This window comes from Phyllostomus discolor, chromosome 12 (genome assembly GCF_004126475.2).
Source record: "Phyllostomus discolor isolate MPI-MPIP mPhyDis1 chromosome 12, mPhyDis1.pri.v3, whole genome shotgun sequence".
Classification (NCBI taxonomy): domain Eukaryota; kingdom Metazoa; phylum Chordata; class Mammalia; order Chiroptera; family Phyllostomidae; genus Phyllostomus; species Phyllostomus discolor.
In genome coordinates, this window is record NC_040914.2 from 70,213,068 (window position 1) to 70,231,565 (window position 18,498).

Below are 18,498 nucleotides of genomic sequence, written 5' to 3' on the forward strand. Positions count from 1 at the left end.
GGGGGTCAGCCCAGCTGAGAGTATGCATGTCCCGAGAGAATTGCAAGGGATGTCAGTGGGTTATAAGGTTCCATGTGTAAACTGTGTTTTGGCCATGCTCCGTATTTAACAAAGTCCTTTCCCAAGAAACTCCTCAGGGCATTGATATGCCTGGAAAATCTGCACGAGTGGGGACAGAACTTCCGGCGTGGCCCAAACTCAGTTATCGACAGTGCCCTTTGCTCATGATGCCTCCCTGGAAATCTGCAGAATGTTCTCTGGGAAATGCTTCTCTGCCACATCGGGTCCCAAACCCTGGAGTTGTGGCTGCTGGAGGGAACACTGCAAAGCTGGTGCAGTGGGGGCCTCCCTATGTTTGGTGATGGTGAACAAGCCACAGTCACTGTCTGACCCGTGGGCACGCTGCTCTGCAAGGCCGTCCGGTCTGCATCCCATCCATCCTCTCTTGAAGCTCCTCACCCTCTCTTGTCCCTTCTGTCACCTTCCTCTTCTCTTATAGCTACCTTTCTCTTCTTCACCCTCTTCTCTTATAGCTACCTTTCTGCTCTTGCATAAAAATAAGGACCTCAACCCTGGCTGCATGTTCGAACAATGGAGGAAACTTTAAAACCAAAGATGTGCTGGCCCCACCCCATGCTCATTAATTCAGAATCTCCTGGGAGTGCTGCCAAGCAGCTGGGGTTTGAAAAGCTCCCTGAGGAGTCTCTGTGCTGTTGGAGCTGAGAACCAGTGGTCCAGGGGACATCCCCATTCCCCCTCCCTCCCGTGTCCCAGGCAGCTCATGCACTACAAGCTTCCACTCCCTTTGAAGCATCTGGAAGAATCCCCTTGGCCATCTCTCCCTCCGCTCTGCTAAGAGAAACTCACCTTCCTGGTGAGACGGCAAATCTCTGAATTCCACAGGCCGAGTTTCTCCAGAGGTGAGCTAACGTGCTGAGCATCCCCTTAAATTTGGGGCCTCTGGAAATCCAGCCAGTGCCTCCACAGAAATTCAGAAACCAGCCGAAGGCGACAGCCAAGGAGTTCCTCAGCTGCAGAGATGGGCCCCCATCTCTGATGGTCCCATAAACAAGGAAGGAAGCTTACCGGGGACCCTTCTGCTCCCACCGCCACGTGGCAAAGCAGCTGAGTTGGAGCAGAGGACAGAGCACTGTGGACATGGCCAGGGCCGTCTGCACCCAGGGAGCCCAAGAGCTGCATGAAGCCCAGGACAGGGATGCCTTGTCCACTAACAGTGTTCGGACTTTCCATGTCTCTTTCGGCAAGAGTTCCGCAGCAGGAAGCGCACAGGTGTTTCGGAGCGCAGACTCCAGCAGGTGCATCACCCCGAACTGGGACTCAGAACCCCACAGGTGAGGTCACCTCTTGGAGACCCTGTGTCATCTCTTGGAGACTCTGCAACCCCTGGAAGCCTCCCACAGCCATGTGGGAATTGGCCTCTGTGCAACCGTGTCACAGCGCAGTGAGGCAGGAGGGCCCGGAAGATCTCTGACTTGTGGCCTGAGGCTCCCTGACACCCTGTGGAAATGTGCTCCTTTTCAGGAGACCGGGCCGCTTTACTGAACTGTGACTCTCGTCTGAGCACTCTGCACATGCAGTGGTGAGCGTGCGAGTGCTCCCCAGGGTGGGGGACAGTGCCAGCCTTTGCTAGGAATCACATGAGCTCACTGGCTTTCGATAAATCTATAAAGAGTGGGGAAATAACGACCCTTTCATATCCCAAAAAAGATACTGATGGTTGGGATCAGATGTCACCCCAGGATCCCAACTTTTGCCCCAAAGCCAACAAGAGGGGGGCAAACACTCCCCACCCTGTCGGGTCCACAAGTGCACAGCTGCCCAGGGAGCCCCTCCATCCGCCTTCCCAGTGCGGAGCCATGTCAGCTCCAGAAACAGAAATGCCCAGAAAATTGGAGATTTCACTATCAGACAGAGGGCAGGAGAACAGCGGATGACACATGGGCATTACTAGATGCTGGGCTTAATCTAAGGAAATAAAATCCTTTGGGGATCAGAAGAATTAAATGCAATCTTACCTAGAGAGCAAAGGCATCCCAAATTCGGGCAGGAAAATACAGGGTGCCCAATTAAACTCCAAGTTTCAGATAAACAACCAATAATTTTTTAGTGTAAGTATATCCCAAAGGTTGCATGGGACATAATCACGCTAAAAGAAAATTATTAGTTGTTTAAAGAGTTTCGCCGAGCACCCTGTATTTTTATGTGCCCAATTTGGCAATCCTAGGCAGGCCCCCTAGTGTGCGGATACAAACAGAGCTCACCTGATGGATTCTGCAATGCGGGTGCTTTCCTTCCGCCGGTCGCTGGACAACCGGCCAATTAGGTAGGAGTAATCCAGGCCGCTGCAGAACACGCTGCCCACCGCACTGAGGAGCAGCAGTTTGCTGTCGTCCGTGGCCGCGTTGCAGAGAGCTCGCCGGACCTCCTTCATGATCTGCGGGCAGAGATGAGTTTGCAGAGATGTGACATGTCTATCAGGAAGCTGGGTGCAGACGTGAGTAAACCTGCTCTTCCTGTGCAGGGAGCCTCCCCTGAATACGAGCTATGTCCAGACTTAGCAAAGAAACACTGAAACCAGAGCTCCCCTCCATCTTCTCGGAAGCAGGCAGCGAAGGAAGGTGGCAGAGGGGTCACTGGCTGCAAACCTGGAAGTCTTTTAATCCCTGGTAACCATGCAAATCTTTCCACATTTGCTTGTTTTGCCCGTGTCAAGGTGAGGGGGAAAGTCCGGCCTGTGTGCAGCCCGGGTGAGTTACGTTAGCTATCTCCAGAAGGCCAATGTAATTCTATACTCTCCTTCAGGCTTAATGCAACAAAGACCCTCACACAGCTTGCAGGCGGGAAGTGGGCTCTGGCATCAGACCCACAAGATGTTCAAGGTGCCAGGAAACTAACTGTCAAATGTAAATTCTGTGTCTAGCTAAACTATCATTCAAACACAAGGATAGATATTGGGCATTTTCAATAAAAGAATGTTTACCACTTTTAGACTCTCACTGAAAGGACTAAAAAAGGATGGACTTCAAGAAGAAAACCATATTCAGAAAAAAGTAAACAAAACCCCCGACAGCCGAGGAATCACAGCCAGCAGAGAAACGGGTGAATGTGTTGATAAATCAATGTAAGAACTGACTATAGACACCACCGTACTGATACTGACTAATTGAGGGCGGGAGGCGCACGAGGTGGATCCATGGTCCAGGGTGACAATACTCCATCAGAGGAGACACAGGGTGGCCAGAGCTGGAGCATGCCTCGGCTATGTGTCTGGGAGAGGGGACAGGTACCAATGACATCTAGGCTTTGCTATGTGAACATAACTTCAGGGTAACTTCTTAACAGCACATCATGAATTACAATGAACGAGGGGGTGAACTAAAGAGAGCTCAATCACCCAGTCCAATGGGAGTTACGGGAAAAGCAATGATAAGCTCAGAAAGCGGTTGGTAAGAGAAAACAAGGTGTGTACTTAGGAGAGCCTTGACGGGAGGGGACAATAAGTGAATAGGCTTTTAAAGAATCAGTATTGTTCTTCAATAGGTGTAATCATAGGCTACTGTGTCCTAAATGTTATCAAGGCATTGTTTTTTAAATAACTCCCACTCACTAAGCACTGAGAGGTGCCAGGGTAATTTACACACAATATTTTATTCCAACAAGAATCCTGGAAGATAGAGAATGGTACTATAATTTGTAGGTAAAGCAACGAAAATTCAGGCAAGTGAAGTTAAGTCGCCCTAGGTCCCCGGTAACAGGCAGAACCACCATGCAAATCTCCCCCCTATGTCCCTTCTCTTTTTTCTCTTTTTACTGCTCCATACTGTAGGTTCGCTGGAAAAAATGGATGGATTTTAGTGGACAAAACAGGGACAGGCGTCCATCTGAAGGGAGGCTCTCCCGGCCTGTGCTCTGTGAGAAGGACGGGACAAGCGCCTCCCAATCCAACTGGGCATAAGCCACAGAGACTCCTTTCAAACACCAAAAAGCTGACAGGCCACTGTCTTGTGGGTCCTCTCATCTGCCCGCCTCCAGAAACAGACAGTCTCAGCCCTGCAAGGGCTCTGTTTCCCTGAGAGGCAAATAAAAGGAAGCCGGCAGTCTGACGGGACCCTACACCACTCAGAGCATGGCCGCCCTCTCTGAGGTCACGCTCACCTGTCAGTTAGTAAAACAAAATCAAAAACAGCCACTGGCAAATCTGTGTTTTGTTGATGCAACAAACGTTCAAACTGCATTTTTAACTTGAAAGTAAATTCTATCTAGGGAGTATACTGTGCCTTTGCCTGTCTCATTTTGATAACCAATTTGCACTGATGGCTGAGGGTCCAACCTTCTCAGAGGACCCCAAATTTTATAATGTAACTGGTTTGTTTAGAGTAAAATGACTAAAACTATTACACCGCTTTACCTTCGTAAACAGAATACACTGCATGCATGTCACTACCTCTCAAAGGTCACCTGCCAGCCTGTGACAGACCAGTCTCCTCAGGGGCTCCGGGGGTCTGTCTGCCTCTAGAACAAATGCTCCCAGACCACTCTGCACGTCCAAGTCCTGAACCCATTTGGGAGAATTACTGCCCTTGTTGCATGCACATGAGCTGCCGCTTGCTCCTGCTGTTAGTGTCTACAAGAAAAAGCACCGTCCTCCCCTGCTACTTCTAGCCTCTGATCTGTTGGAACCGGAGAACAAAATGCACTGGAAGCGGGTGTAAAACGGGAGGAAACCAGGGTCCCTCTCTCCACTTCATCGTTACTTGCTGAACTCAGTCACCCAGGGCCCGTCTCAGCTGCAACCCCCTTCCGGAAGTCCCTCCCAAACATCCCCAAGCAAACGCAAACCGCTCCTGCTCCTGACACCCCACGCATTTAGAACCCCTGCTCTGACTCTGAGGACAGACTCCCCGTGGATGTGTGCCTCGTGCCTCGTCCTCCTCCTACCTAACTTCAGGCCCTGTGGCAGGCAGCCTCTAGGGTGGCCCGCGACGATCTCTTCTCTGGTATTCACGCCCTCGTGTGACCCCCAGCCCTTGAGTGTAGTAGACTGGGCCTCGTGACTCACTTCTAACCACAAGAACATGGCAAAGCGATGGGATGCCCCTTTCAAGAGGAGATTAGGATACAAAAGGACTTAGCTTGGCCTGGCTATCTCCTTTTGCCATCTCCCTTTCTTGGAGCTCTCAGTCTGGGGGAAGCAAGCAGGCAGGCCATGAGCAGCTCCAGGGAGAGGCTGCTTGGAAGACCATGGGGGGAAGCCACGGGGCAAGGTGCTGATGCCTCTGGCTGATGAGGACCTGAGCCCCGCCAGCAGCCGCTGGGTAAGCTTGCAGGTGGATCCCCCTCCGCTGAGCCTGCAGTTGAGGCTGCAGCCCCAGCCAATACCCTGACTGCAGGCCTGTGAGATACCCTGACCAGAAGCATCAGCTAAGCCAGGACTGGACTCCTGACCCATGGAAACTGTGAGACTATAAATGTTTGTTGTCTTAAGATGCTACATTTAGGGCAATGCAGTACACAGTAACAGATTAATACAACCCCTTAAGAGCTGAAATAGTATTCTACTCATCTGAATAACCCTTGTAACACCTAGTCTAGATATTTACACATAATAGAATTTAAATACATTGAGCAAATAGCACAGTATCTAACCTTCTAGAAGTTTAAAGTCTAATGGGGGGATTAGACATTTAACAAATCATCACACGATCACACGTACACTAACAACTGTAACATGCTCCAGCAGGGAGGGACGCACAGTGCTAGCAAAGCATACGTAGGAGAGGCATGACCTGGTCAGGGAGGTGAGGGAGGGCTCTCCTGCGGAAGTGATGGCTGAGCTGAGATCTGAATGAAGAGCAAAGGTCAGCTAAGCAAGCAGGAAAAGAAGGCTGTTTCAGTCAGAAATATAGGCATGTACAAAGGCCCTGGGGCAGCTGTGAGGAGGGAAAAAAGCCCGGGTGACTGGAGGGTGGGAGGGGAGAAGAGTGATGTGTGATAAGAGATGGGGCAGGAGAAATGGGCAGGGCAGAAGGCACCAGCCTTGCAGGCCACTTTAAGGGTTTAGATTCTTAAGCACAGCAATAGGGGGCCACTGACACCTGTGTACCTGTGTGTAGAAAGGGTGACTTGATCAGATCAGCACTTCGGCAGACTGTTCTGCCTACCACGTGGAGCACGGGTTAAAGGGCAGGAAACCTGAAAGGGGGCAGACTTGTCAGCAGGTTATTACAACAGCCCAGTGGTTTGGACTGCAAGGGCTATGAAGGAAATCAAGAGAAGGAAACACATAAGAGCTATTCAAGATACTAAAGTTAACAGGCCTTGGAGATGGTGTGGCCGTGGCAGGGGGTGGGGGGGTATGTCCAAGAGGGCATGAGGCATGACTCCTGCACATGTGGCATGCTCCCTGGACGTGTTGCACCGTCTGCTGAGTGCTGGAGAAAGCCAGGAGTGGAGTGAGGCCTTGGGGTCCTGTCCTAATGGGGAAGTGAATAAGCTTTGAATCAACAAGACTTTGGGCAATCTGTTTCGCTGGCTCTTTCCTTGAGGGGCATTTTCATTCTCCTCCTGGTTCTTTGCTACATTCCAGACAGGAGAAATATTACAACATACACACTAGCCTCAGAATCTAGTTAACAAACCCAGTAATGGATAAATTTCTGCCCATGAGGCCAATGTCAACTAGAAAAAGAAATTCAGTTATGACCATGAAGGTGGTCCCCTCCCAGTTCCTCCATCAGCGAGCAAGGCTGAGTCTGCTGGTGGCCGTTAAATTGCCTGTTTCATCTTAACAATGACAGCAACATTCACTGAATACCTCCCGTGTGCCAAGTACTCAGTGAGCCTCTCTGCAGACATTATCTCTAATCCCACAAGCAAGATGCTGTACAACTTCTATAAATGAGGGAGCTCAGGGAGACAAAGTAACTTCCGGAGGGGACAGACGGGGTGAGTTGGTGGAGGCAGGATTTGAAAACCCAGGTCTGCATTCCTCCACTAACACCTCCTCTTCATTTCAGTGGCATCTGTGTTTCGGGACGACTTCACCCAGTTAGCCAGCTTATGCATGCAGTCAATGCACGCTGGTTGTTGAGACAGATGAAATCTCCAGGACAATGTATTTTTCCACCATTCTGTTACCAACGGACACCGATCAGAGCGGACCCCTAGTCAACCAAGCTCACCACTCAGAAGGTAAGAACCCGTGCACCGTAAATCAGCTGGAGTCAGCACAGTCTGTGCGACAGGCAAGCAACAGTTAACAACCAAGCTGCTCTGAAGAGACAGAACGAGCTGGGAGTCCTCACATTTATTCAATTAATTGAAGGAAAATGCTGTGTCTTTTAAAGCATGCTTTTAAAAAGTAGTGAAGTAGAATAAAATCCGAGAATTGGTCTCATGTGGATGTTTTATGGTGAGCTTGAAATAACAAGGTTTTGAGGTGTATAAACATGTAAAGAGCAGCCTTCGGGGCGAACCACAGGCTCTGGCCTCTGCAGCCCACACAGAAGCCTGCCCAGCAGAGACCCCCGAGGTGGTTCCTACAGGCGGAGAGGGGAGAGGCCTCAGGACGCCACGCTCACGGGAGGGCCAACAAGCAACCACAAGCCCCAGAAACTGCACAGGCTTGAGCCACATCCCTTCTCTTATACTTGGCATCATTCCTGACGGTCACACCCACAATCTCATAAAACAGCCAGTCTATGTAAATCATAATGATAAGACATGTGGTTACAAGTTCAAGGACACAGCACCTCCCACCCCACCCCACCCTACCTCCTGGGCCTTCCCCAGGTGCACTGGCTACACTGGGCAATGCCAGGCCATCCCAGCAATCCCAGTCTGGGTGGGCAGCTACTCCTTGACCCTTGACTGCGGCCCCCCAATACACCCCAGTGCTAACTCTCCATGTCATCATTGCTACGATGGAAATCAGACTGCAGGGTACTACTGCAGGGACGAGAAAAGGGGTGGCGGGAGGCTGGAGTTAACTGTATTCAATGGGCCAGATGCCAGGCCAAGTGCGGGAAATAAAGTGGCGGGCAGACGCAGCAACCGCCCTGACCTCCGGAAGCCGGGCTGTGTGAGCCTGGACCTGTCGGCTTCTCTAAGCCTGCTTCCTCATCTGTGAAGATGTGGATCAAAACAATCCTACATCAGAGGGGTGCGGGTGGGATGAAACGGGATAAGTAGCAGATACAAGGCACCAAGAGCTGCTGCCAGCTGGTGTGGCTGCCATGTCTGTCATCCGCCGTGCCGCCGCCCTGCCCTAGGTCGTCCGAGTCGGAGGACAGCCGGGACGAGTGTTTCCCACACCACCGAGCACCTCTCAGAAAATGTTCTTCTTTGCTCCTCCTAAGTGCCCCATGTTTTGAATGATACTGTCTACCTAACTGCGTTATGTAGTCATTGTTCCCCTGGCCTAGTCACCTAAGACATCAGGGACTGGCATTAAACAAGTGTTGTGGAAAAAAACAAACCGGACTTCATCAAAATTTTAAACCTTGTACCTCCATGGACACTAACTAGAGAGTAAAAAGACAGCCCACAGAATGGGTGGGGTATTTTCAAATTATATATCTGATAAGGGTAAGTATCCAGAATATATAAAGAATAGTAAAAACTCAATAAATAGAAAACACCCCAATTTTAAAAATAGGAAAAGGATTGGAATAGGCGTTTCTTCAGAGATGGAAGACAGACAAATGACGGGTAAACGTGTGAAAAGATGCCCAACATCATTAGTCATCAGGACAATGCAAATCCAAACCACAGCGAGACCCCACCGCACACCCCCCAGCACAGCTGTAATACAGAAGGCACATTCTCAAGAGTTGTTAGCAAGGATGGGGAGAAATCAGAACCTCCACACACTGCTGGTACGGATGTAAAATGGTCGGTAGCTGTGGAAGACAGTTTGGCAGTTCCTCCAAAAGTTAAATACAGAGTTACCTCATGACCCAGCAGTTCCACAATTAGGGAGAGATCCCAGAAAACTAAAAACGTATGTTCATAAAAAATCTTGTACACAAATGTTCACAGCAATGCTGTTCAGAGCAGTCCAAGTGTGAAGAGCTAGTTCACGAGGTGTAACCCATCCATACAATGAAGAGGCACACGCCACAACACGGATAAGCCTCAAAACCACTGTGTGGAGTGAAGGAAGCCAGCCACAGAAGGCCACATGCTGTGTGATTCCCTTTACATGAAATGCCCAGGAGAGGCAAATCCAGAGACAGGAAGTGGATGGGGGGCTGCCAGGGGCTGGGGGGAGGGGAGAATGGGAGTGACTGCTCACGGGTACAGGTTTCCATTTGGGGTGATGGAAATGTTTCTGGAATTAGTGGTGACTCTTGTACAACTTGGTAAATATACTTAAAAATCACTGAATTGTACATTTTAAAAGGATGAAATTTATGGCATGTGAATTATATATGTTGATTATATCTTAAAATAAGTAACTGAGCTGAGTAAATATAATTCCATCTAAAGCCAAGAAGTTGGACTTGCTTATTATAATGCAGCCCAGCTCGAAAAGCCCAAGATACGATGTTTGGGCCCTAGGGCCTCTCCTGACTAAGTCCTGACTTGTTGACTGAATGTCTCCGTTTACCAGGGTCTTCCTCTGTAAGTGGGATGATAATACAGTTACCTGGTCATAAAGATCAAATGGATAGTGCAAGTAAAGGGATGAGCAAACTGTGTCCTGTAGCCAAGTGTGTGCATGCACACTGGCTCTTTCCACCAGCTCCCTGAAGGAGCAAAGGGAAGCCAGCACCCCCATCTGATGAATGAGACACCCTCCCCAGCCTGACCCTCCCCTCCGGTCCTGCCCCCTCACCTCGGGGGTCAGCGCGTTGTTGTCTGAGGTCTGACTGGACAGCAGGATATGTGTGAACCCCTCTTCCTTCCGCACGACAATGTCCCGAAACCGACAGTTGCTTTCATTCTGGCGGACGCTGTACCTGAGCCTCTTGTCAAACACGTAGTCCTTCTCCGTTTCCAGCTTCCTCTTCACCGGGCTGTGCGTGTTTAATCCCCCGTTGGTCAGAGCAGAGCCTTCCAAGAGCAGATAAACCAAGTGAGAAACCAAGACGGGAACAATTGTGCAAGAGAGAGGTCAGAGAACGTTCAGATGTTCACTGGAGGGGGCAGAGGTAGCCGACACCCCTCGCGTGTCCTCTGTTCTGTGTGGGGGAGAGCCCAGGTCTTCATTGCCACATCTATAAAGTCAGAAGAGGACAGAGAGGGCTCTCTGAGAAGGGCCCCATGGGACCCTTGATTCCCTTCCCCACAGGTCTGCCTGGGAGCACCTAGCTTCTGCTCCTTTTGCCTCCAGCAAAGGGAACCACTGCTTTGCAAACTTATGGCCACAAAACAAAACAAACAAACGAAACACCAGAAACTTTACTCATAGTCACCAAATACTGGAAGCAACCAGTATGTCCTTTACTAGGCAAATGGATAAGTAAATTGTGGGCCATTCATACACTAGAATACTATTCAGCAATAAAAACAAATTAGTTACCCAACCACCAAAATACATGAATGAATCTTAACGGTGTATTGCTAGGTGAAAGAAGCTAGTCTGAAAAAGCCATACATTGCATGATTCCAGTTATATAACATTTCAGAAAAGGTAAAAGTATAGAAACAGTGAAAAGGGCAGTGGTTACAGCAGGTCCAAGTGGAACAAGAAGAGGGTGGATTAGGTGAAACACAGACTTTTTTAGGGCAGTGAAACCATTCTGTATGACACTTTGATGATGAATACAAGACATTATGCATTTACTGAATCCCAAAGAACGTTATAGCACAGACAGTGTACCTTAGAGCATGCAAATTTTTAAAAATGAAGAAATGGGGAGATTCCCAGGATGGAATGCAGTGTGTGATAAAAGAATCTAACTTGATTGCAAATGTATGAAACCGCCTCACTGAAGGGGAAGGGGAAGTGCTGACCTAGGGCACTTTAGGGATGAGTGGAGCCTGCAGAATAAATCATGTGATAATGTATTAGAGTTGAAGATATCAATCTGAGTTCATGTTTAGCTTAATACAGTTACAGATGATTACACACAGAGATATTTATAGATAAGTGTATGTACACAGGTTAATATAGATACACGTATGTTCTCACTCTGTCAGTAGAAAGGGTCCAGAATTGATGGCATGCCAATGTCAGCAAGCATTCCCAGGGCCCAGACCTTGGTCTCTGACACCCTCCCAATAAAAGGAACCCGGGCTCCCTGGGAAATGGCTGATTCTAGGACTGAGGTAGGAAACCTATCAGATAGGCTTATAGTGGCTGAAAGGAAGGAAGCACTAAAAAAATTTTAAATTACCTTACAATGATGGGGTATGCTAAAAGGACACAGGAACCAACGGAAAGAGCTCCTAATCACCAATGATAAAACAATATGAGCAACAAAATAAAGCAGTACCATCACACTATAACTCAAAGTATAAAATCAAGATCCACGGGTCCATAGTGACATAAATAAATGATGGAACAAATGAATAAATGGGAGAGAAGAGACAATTCTCCCATGCACAAGAATTCCAAATACTTTATGCAGACACTCCGCCTTAAGGAAGAGGAGCATCAACTCCCCGCACTCCAAGTGTGGGCTGCGTAGAGTAACTTCCTCCCAAACAGTACAGTATAGGAGGTTGGGGGCAGAGGGTAACTGAGAGTGGGCAACCCTGACTGGGGCAGATGGAGAAGCCAAGGCCCCCTCAGCCAGGTGACCAAGGTCAACATGAACAGTGATAAGGCACAGTGACGGCATGCACTCTTGATTATGATGTGAGGAGAGTGGCACTCCGCCTCTGTGGTCTTCCTCTCAAACACACACATCATGAGCCCTGGCCGGTGCAACTCAGCTGGCTGGTTGTGGTCCTGCAAAGTGAAAGGTTGCCGGTTCAATTCCTGGTCAGGGCACATGCCTAGGTTACAGGTTCAGTCCCCAGTTGGGGTATATCCAAGAGGCAACTGATCAATGTTTCTGTCCCTTTCTTTCTCCCTCCCTCTCCCACTCTCTAAAAATATATAACTAAGATCTCTAAAAACACCCACATCATGAGAGCCCCATCAAACAAATCCAAATTGAGGGACATTCTACAAAATACCTAATCAGTACACTTCAAAACTGTGACGATCATTAAAAACCAGGAAAGTCTGAGAAACTGTCACAGCCCAGAAGGACCAGAGGAGGCATGAGGACTCGCTATAATGTGGATCCTGGAGGGGACTCTGGAGCAGGCATTGGATGATGACTACAGAAACCTGGCTAATGTGTGGACTTTCACCAACAGTAATGTGTCAGTACTGGCTCATCAGCAGTAACAAATACCCAGACTCATATAAAGTTTTAGTAATAGAAGAAGCCAGGTGTGGTTATGTAAGAACTCTCTGTATTATCTTCCAAATTTCTCTATAAATCAAAAACAGTTTAAAAAAGTGAATTTTATTTTAAAGACTACATTTCAATATTAAGTAATAAGAAGTTTTTAAAAACCACAACACTGTTCCAGGCGATTCTGACATGCAGGCAAGTTTGAGAACCTGGCCCAGTGGTTCTTGCACTTGACCAGCATCAGGATCACCTTGGAGGACTGTGAAAACCCAGCCTGCCGGGCCCGCCCCATGAGGCTGCCACGGCTCCAGAGACCAGACAACCCAGGTGTCCCCCACCACCAGGCAGCCTCCCAACCCCCAGGGTACCAAGGTGGGAGAAGCCCTCCTCAAGCCCTGTGCTTAAATGCTGACAAAGGTCTGAAAATCTTGTTGAGTTTGGCTTTTCAGCTGGGGTCAGGGGGTGACTTCCCTGTGCAAGATGGAGGCTCATCTCAAAGGTGACCTCACTAAGCTGCAATGATCGGGGAGGAAGGGTACAAGCAAAGACAGAGAAGGACTTACTGTGTGCTAAGCACTGGCACACCCTTTCATTTTGTTTTCGGCAGGGAAGGGAACGAAATCACCAACGGAGACTGAAACGCTGCATCCCGACCAGGAGCTGGTCCCCAGAGGCCAAATCTGGCCCCTGCTCAGAAAAATCACTGTGAACAAAATGGACTCGTCCTAGTTGCTAATCCTCAGTCAGCAGGACCAAGTGAAAAACATATTTAAAGGACCCTGGATATAGTAAACAAAGAACAAATGGTAGCTCTTGTAATCATTACAGCCCGGCTCAACATAAAAGTATCCCAATCACGTTTTCTGTGTGAATCCTGTCTCTGTGAGGGCAGGGCCATGCTGCACACAACGCAGCCCCACACAGCCCCTGTGCGCCAGAACTCCACAGGACTCGTTTCTTGGCATCTGGGTGGACTCTGACCCTTTATCAGCACTGGGGGTTTTTGCAAGCTCAAGAACCAAGCCAAAGGGAGAGACCAGGCAATGCTTCACTGGCCCCCTCCTCCCAAATGCCAGGTCCCCATCTCTGGGCACAGAAGCAGCGGTGCCTGTGACATCCGACAGCTTCTGTGAAGCCTCTTCATCCTCCACTTTTCCATTACTTGAAGCAACGAAGCTTTATCAAACACAATGCGGGTAAAATGATTCAATGAACTCTGGAAAGTAAATGCAAGCACTTAATTAAAAGGCTCTTGTAAAGGAAGCTGCTTCTTCAGGGTTAACCTCAAAACCTTCAGCTCCTCGGCAGGGCTTTCTAATTGGAGCTGGCCACCGTTTCTGCAGCAGCTCGGGCGGATTCATGCGGTGGTCCCACTGGCAGGTTCTGGCAGATCGACGCGTCCCAGGGCTGGAAAAGATCTAAATAAAACCCTGCCCCCCTCCCCACCAAATCAAGGTGCTAATTAACAGCTATATCAAGGAGGATGTGAGGGGTACCTGTGTTGAGCAGCGCTACATGTTGTCTCTAAATTTCTTGACAGTCCTGTGAAACCACCATTGTGAGTCCATTTTGCAGAAAAGGAAAAGTAAATAACTTGCTGGAAATCACAAAGGTTTTAAATGGTAAAGCCAGGACTGAAGACAGCTGTTTCTCATTTGATTCATCCATTCATTCACTGAAAATCTATTTATCACTTCCTGTGGCTAGCTATCATACTAGATGATGGAAATCAAAAAAAAAAAAGCGGGGAAACAAGGTCCCTACCCTCACAGAGCCTGCTCAGGTGGGGAAATTAAAAGCAAACAAGTAAATTAATACCTACAATAATTATAGATGGGAAAACAACAGGGCGATGTGGTGAAGAATAATGGGGCAGGCGTCTCTCTGAATTCAAAGCTTTTTCTCTATCAGGGCACTGGGCTCGAGCCTCCAGTGGTGACCTGGAAGATGCGCCATCCTCTCTGGCCCAGGAAGGGAGGAGAGACTCCTTGGGGCCTGAAGTGACACCACCTGCAGCTGCATTAGACCCTGTTTCTGATAGGAGTGGCTAAAATGGGCCCTGTGTTTTAAGAGACAGAGGAAAGTAACCCTCCCCCACAAAGCACAACAGAGTAACTTCACACCAAGCTGCCCTCAAGGCCTCACCCTTTCTGGGGCTTCGTCCCTTCCAAAAGACTGCAGCAAGCTGGCAGGGAAGGTATCATGGGAAACAGAACAGAACGCGTCAGAAGCAGGGAGGGTTAGGGCTCTGCAGCCAGACAGCATCAACATCCCAGCCCTGTGCTGGCTAATGGGGAGAAGCTGGGGAGTCACAGGAGCTTCTTGAGCATTAGTCTCTTAGATCATTAGGTGGGGTCAATAGTCCATGCTTTTCAGGGTTGTGAGATATTTCAATTGCAGAACTGATATGGGAATTAGCAAGGGCCCAGCTCATCCTAGGCACTCCAAAATGTCAGCTGAAGGACACCAAGTCATTTCAAAGAGGAATTAACTGGTGGCTCCTTAAAGCCAGGATGTGCCTGCTCCCTGACCACACCCTCCCTCTAAGCCTGCAGCACAGACCCAGGCCAAGGAGGGCGGTCCAGGCACCGGGGACTGGCGGCTCTGCTGAGCCTGGAGGGTAGGGTGAAACCCACCGACAGGCCAGCGTTCAGGCCTCCCTGTTCCTTCTCATGGGCTGTAAGGCTGAGTAGTTCATGCCCCACTCTGCGCCGCCCACTTCCCGTGTGTGGAATAGGAGAAACCATTCCTGCCCCCTAGAACTATTGTAAGGTACAATAAATGATGTGTGTGCTACATTTCTGGGACACGGGAAACCCCCATCACACTACTTTCCTTCCTTCTAGTCCCTTCAAAACTTCTCACATTCCTTCCTTTGGAATACAGAGGAGGATTTGTGGTTAAGAAGGCTTCGTAACATCACGCTCTGACACAGCCCTGGGCTCCAACACACAGATAAATACTGGGCTCACCAACAAGATAACCGTCCGTGTGTGAGAGAGGGAAAACATTAACAAAGCAGTGAGGGAGGCTGCAGGCCGGACCGCTGGGCAGGAAGTAGACTCAGGGGCAGCCAAGACCGAATTTCTCCCACACAGGATGGGAGAGGGGACGGAGCCCCATGGCCTGACATCAGGGGGTGGCGTAAGGCCCCTCCACAAAGGCACAACCACAACAGCAAACCCACGCGCTGCCCAAGGCTAAGGCTGTACTGGGAGCTCTGGGCCAGGTGGGGGCAAACACTACTATTGGGGAGTGGGGGTGGGGAGAAAGCAAAGAATTAAAAAAAAAAAAATTTCCTTCTTGAAATGAGCCTGTACACCAAAATTCCAAACCATGAAGATATCTAATGCTTAGACATCTAGCCAACTAAACCAACACTTGTGACATGAACTACTCCAAGTAAAATACAAATGAGTAGCATGAAACAATCTGACAAGGACTTTAAAATAAGAATATTCAGAATGCTCAAAGGGATAGATGCAAGGAAAACATTCATTTAAAATAAACAAGAAATCCTCACACGAAAGCAGACAGAAAGGAAACAAGAACAGGGAAAGGTAAAGAACTAATTAAAAAGCACATGATAGGGGAAAAAATATTTGCATATCACAGATAGAAGACAAAGATCCCCAAACTGCAAAAGAATAAACCCTGAAGACAAAACGACCCAATGTCCTCCAAGAAAAAATGGGCAGAAAATATGAACAGACATCCACAAACATTACATAAAACGGCCCTTAAACCGAAGAAAAGTCTTCAACTTCACTCAATAATGCAAACTAAACTCACAGTAAAAGAAATAAAAATTAAAACTCTGCTGAGATAGCATTTTACCCATTAGGTTGGCAAAAGTTCAAAACCCTGACGCTGTCCTCACTGGAGAGGATGTGGGGAGTCGAGCGTTCTCAAAATGGTGCAACGGCCAAGGAAGGGGTTTGACAATATCTAACAAACCGTTCATGCACTTACTCCCCACCCAGCAATCCCACTCCTAGAAATTTAACAAGAAAATATGCCTCTAACAGCGTAAAAATATATGTGCATAAGATTATTTTATAGCATCATTTACAATTGCAAAATATTGCAAAGTACTTAAATATATAAGCATGGATCAGGGAACTACACTACGGTGCATCCGCACAATGGAATACTATGCAAGAGTAAAAAAGAATGAGGCCTATCTCTATGAACTAACATGGAGTGATTTCCAAACATATCATCAAGTGATGGGAGACAACATGTAAAAGCATTTTACCTTTAGTGTAAGAAAGGAGGGGAAGTAAATAAATTCACTTATTTTTTGCAAAAAGAAACACAGGAAGAAAAAACTAGAAAACAATAAACTTGATTACCCGCAGATGGCTAGAAGGGAGAGCAGAGCAGAAGAATTGGGAAGGAGTAACATTTGTTTGAGCATATCTTTTTGTTTTAATTGTATGAAGTATGTAAAGCATGTTAAGAAACTAAAATTGACAAATATGGGGAAAATCAACTGAACGCAAATAGAAAGCAATTAATCATATTTCAAATGCATAACTTAAGTACACTGAACGGGGGAGAATCAATACAGATAAATGTTGAATGCAATATTCTAACTATACACCCTCAGACAAATCTCGAATTCTTCTTACTGGGTTTGCTTTTCCTAGTGGTATGGGTGGAGCAACACCAAAGTGATTTTATGAGCAGTGCAGTGTTGAGCAAATGAGTAAATGTTATGGAGAGACAGAGTCCTCTCCATGGAAAAACAGACATACAAACATGAAATGGGGAAGGCAAGGAATAATCCAGTGGGATTAGAATGGAATTGGAGGTATCAGTATGAACTCATGGTTTTAAAATGATATATATTTCCTAGCTCTGTTAGCTGAAAGGGCTTAGAAGAAATAAACCTCTAATGGCGATGAGCACACTTAGATACTGGCTTCTAAATACAAATCCGACTGAAAGAAACCAGGGGTCCTCAGAAAAATGGCCACTTCCAGGGCTGGGCCAGCAAGGAGCAAGTTGGGCTAGGAAATCTTATTGTACCTGAGAATGAGGAAGTGGCCAGAAGAAGAACCAGTCAAAAGGACATAACAGGCAGCTCCAAGGGGCTCCCACTGGCAAAATCTGGGATAGTTTGAACATTAAAAATAAGCAAGGGTAGTAAATGGATAATAAACTGTTGCATAAAATAAAAATCCTCAAGTCTGTACTGGCACTTGGTGAAATGACAGACAGACAATGATGAGGGAGAACAATATCATATTAAGTATTTCAGTGGAAATGAATAACTAATCTTGAGAAAACACAAGACAAACCAAAACTGAGGAATACTACATAAAATAACTAACTTGTGGTATTCAAAAGCGTCAGTGTCATTGAAGACAATGAAGACCGAAAAAGTGTTCCAGATGAAAGGAGACTAAAGAGACATGACTAAAGCCATCACAGGACTCTGGACCGGATTCTATGTTGGAGGAAAAATTATCTAAAGGTTCTTATTATTAAGGTGACAGAAAAAATTAAAATACAGACCACAGATTAAATAACTATCAATACTAAATGCCTTGAAGTTTATAACTGTACTGTGTTGGCTTAAGAGAATATTCTTTTTCTTAGAAAATACCCATACTAGATATTAAGGGGCTCAGAAAGAGAATCATTTGTATAATCATTTGCATATAATATATGAATGAATATATATGTATGTATGTATGGGGGTATACTTACACACATGTACATACACACACCCACACAGAAAGAGAGCAAACGTGGCAAAATGTTAAAAACTGGTAAATTTGGAAAGGGGTTCTCTAAAATGTTTTCTGTAAATATGAAATTGTTTCAAAACTAAAAGTTAGATTTAAAAAACAAATAATCAGCAAGTAAGAATCAAATAAAAATTCCTACCAGAGCTAATTCTAGGGAAGGAATATTTTAAGATAAAACAGCTGAATATCTTCCAGAACTTAAAAGAAGGCAGGCTCTTAGTTTAAAAGAGCCCTCTGAGGATGAAGGAGGATAAAAGACAAATGATAATAAAGCTGGAGTGTCATGAAGGAAAGAAAAGATCTTAAAATATAGCACGGAGAGAAAAAAATCACATTATCCAAAAGGAATGACAAACTGATAG

At 47.1% G+C, this 18,498-nt stretch overlaps 1 protein-coding gene across 2 annotated transcripts in view; it reads right to left on the bottom strand.

Annotated features, from left to right (window-relative positions):
- Positions 1 to 18,498, bottom strand: part of CDYL2 (chromodomain Y like 2) — a 164,351-nt gene that overhangs the window by 18,448 nt on the left and 127,405 nt on the right. For both annotated transcript variants that reach the window (XM_028501904.2, XM_036012247.1), the window contains exons 3-4: positions 9,860 to 10,077; positions 2,283 to 2,455 (exon numbers count right to left, since the gene is read on the bottom strand). In XM_028501904.2, coding sequence (XP_028357705.1) covers positions 2,283 to 2,455; positions 9,860 to 10,077 — 391 coding nt within the window. The remainder of the gene's footprint in view (positions 1 to 2,282; positions 2,456 to 9,859; positions 10,078 to 18,498) is intronic.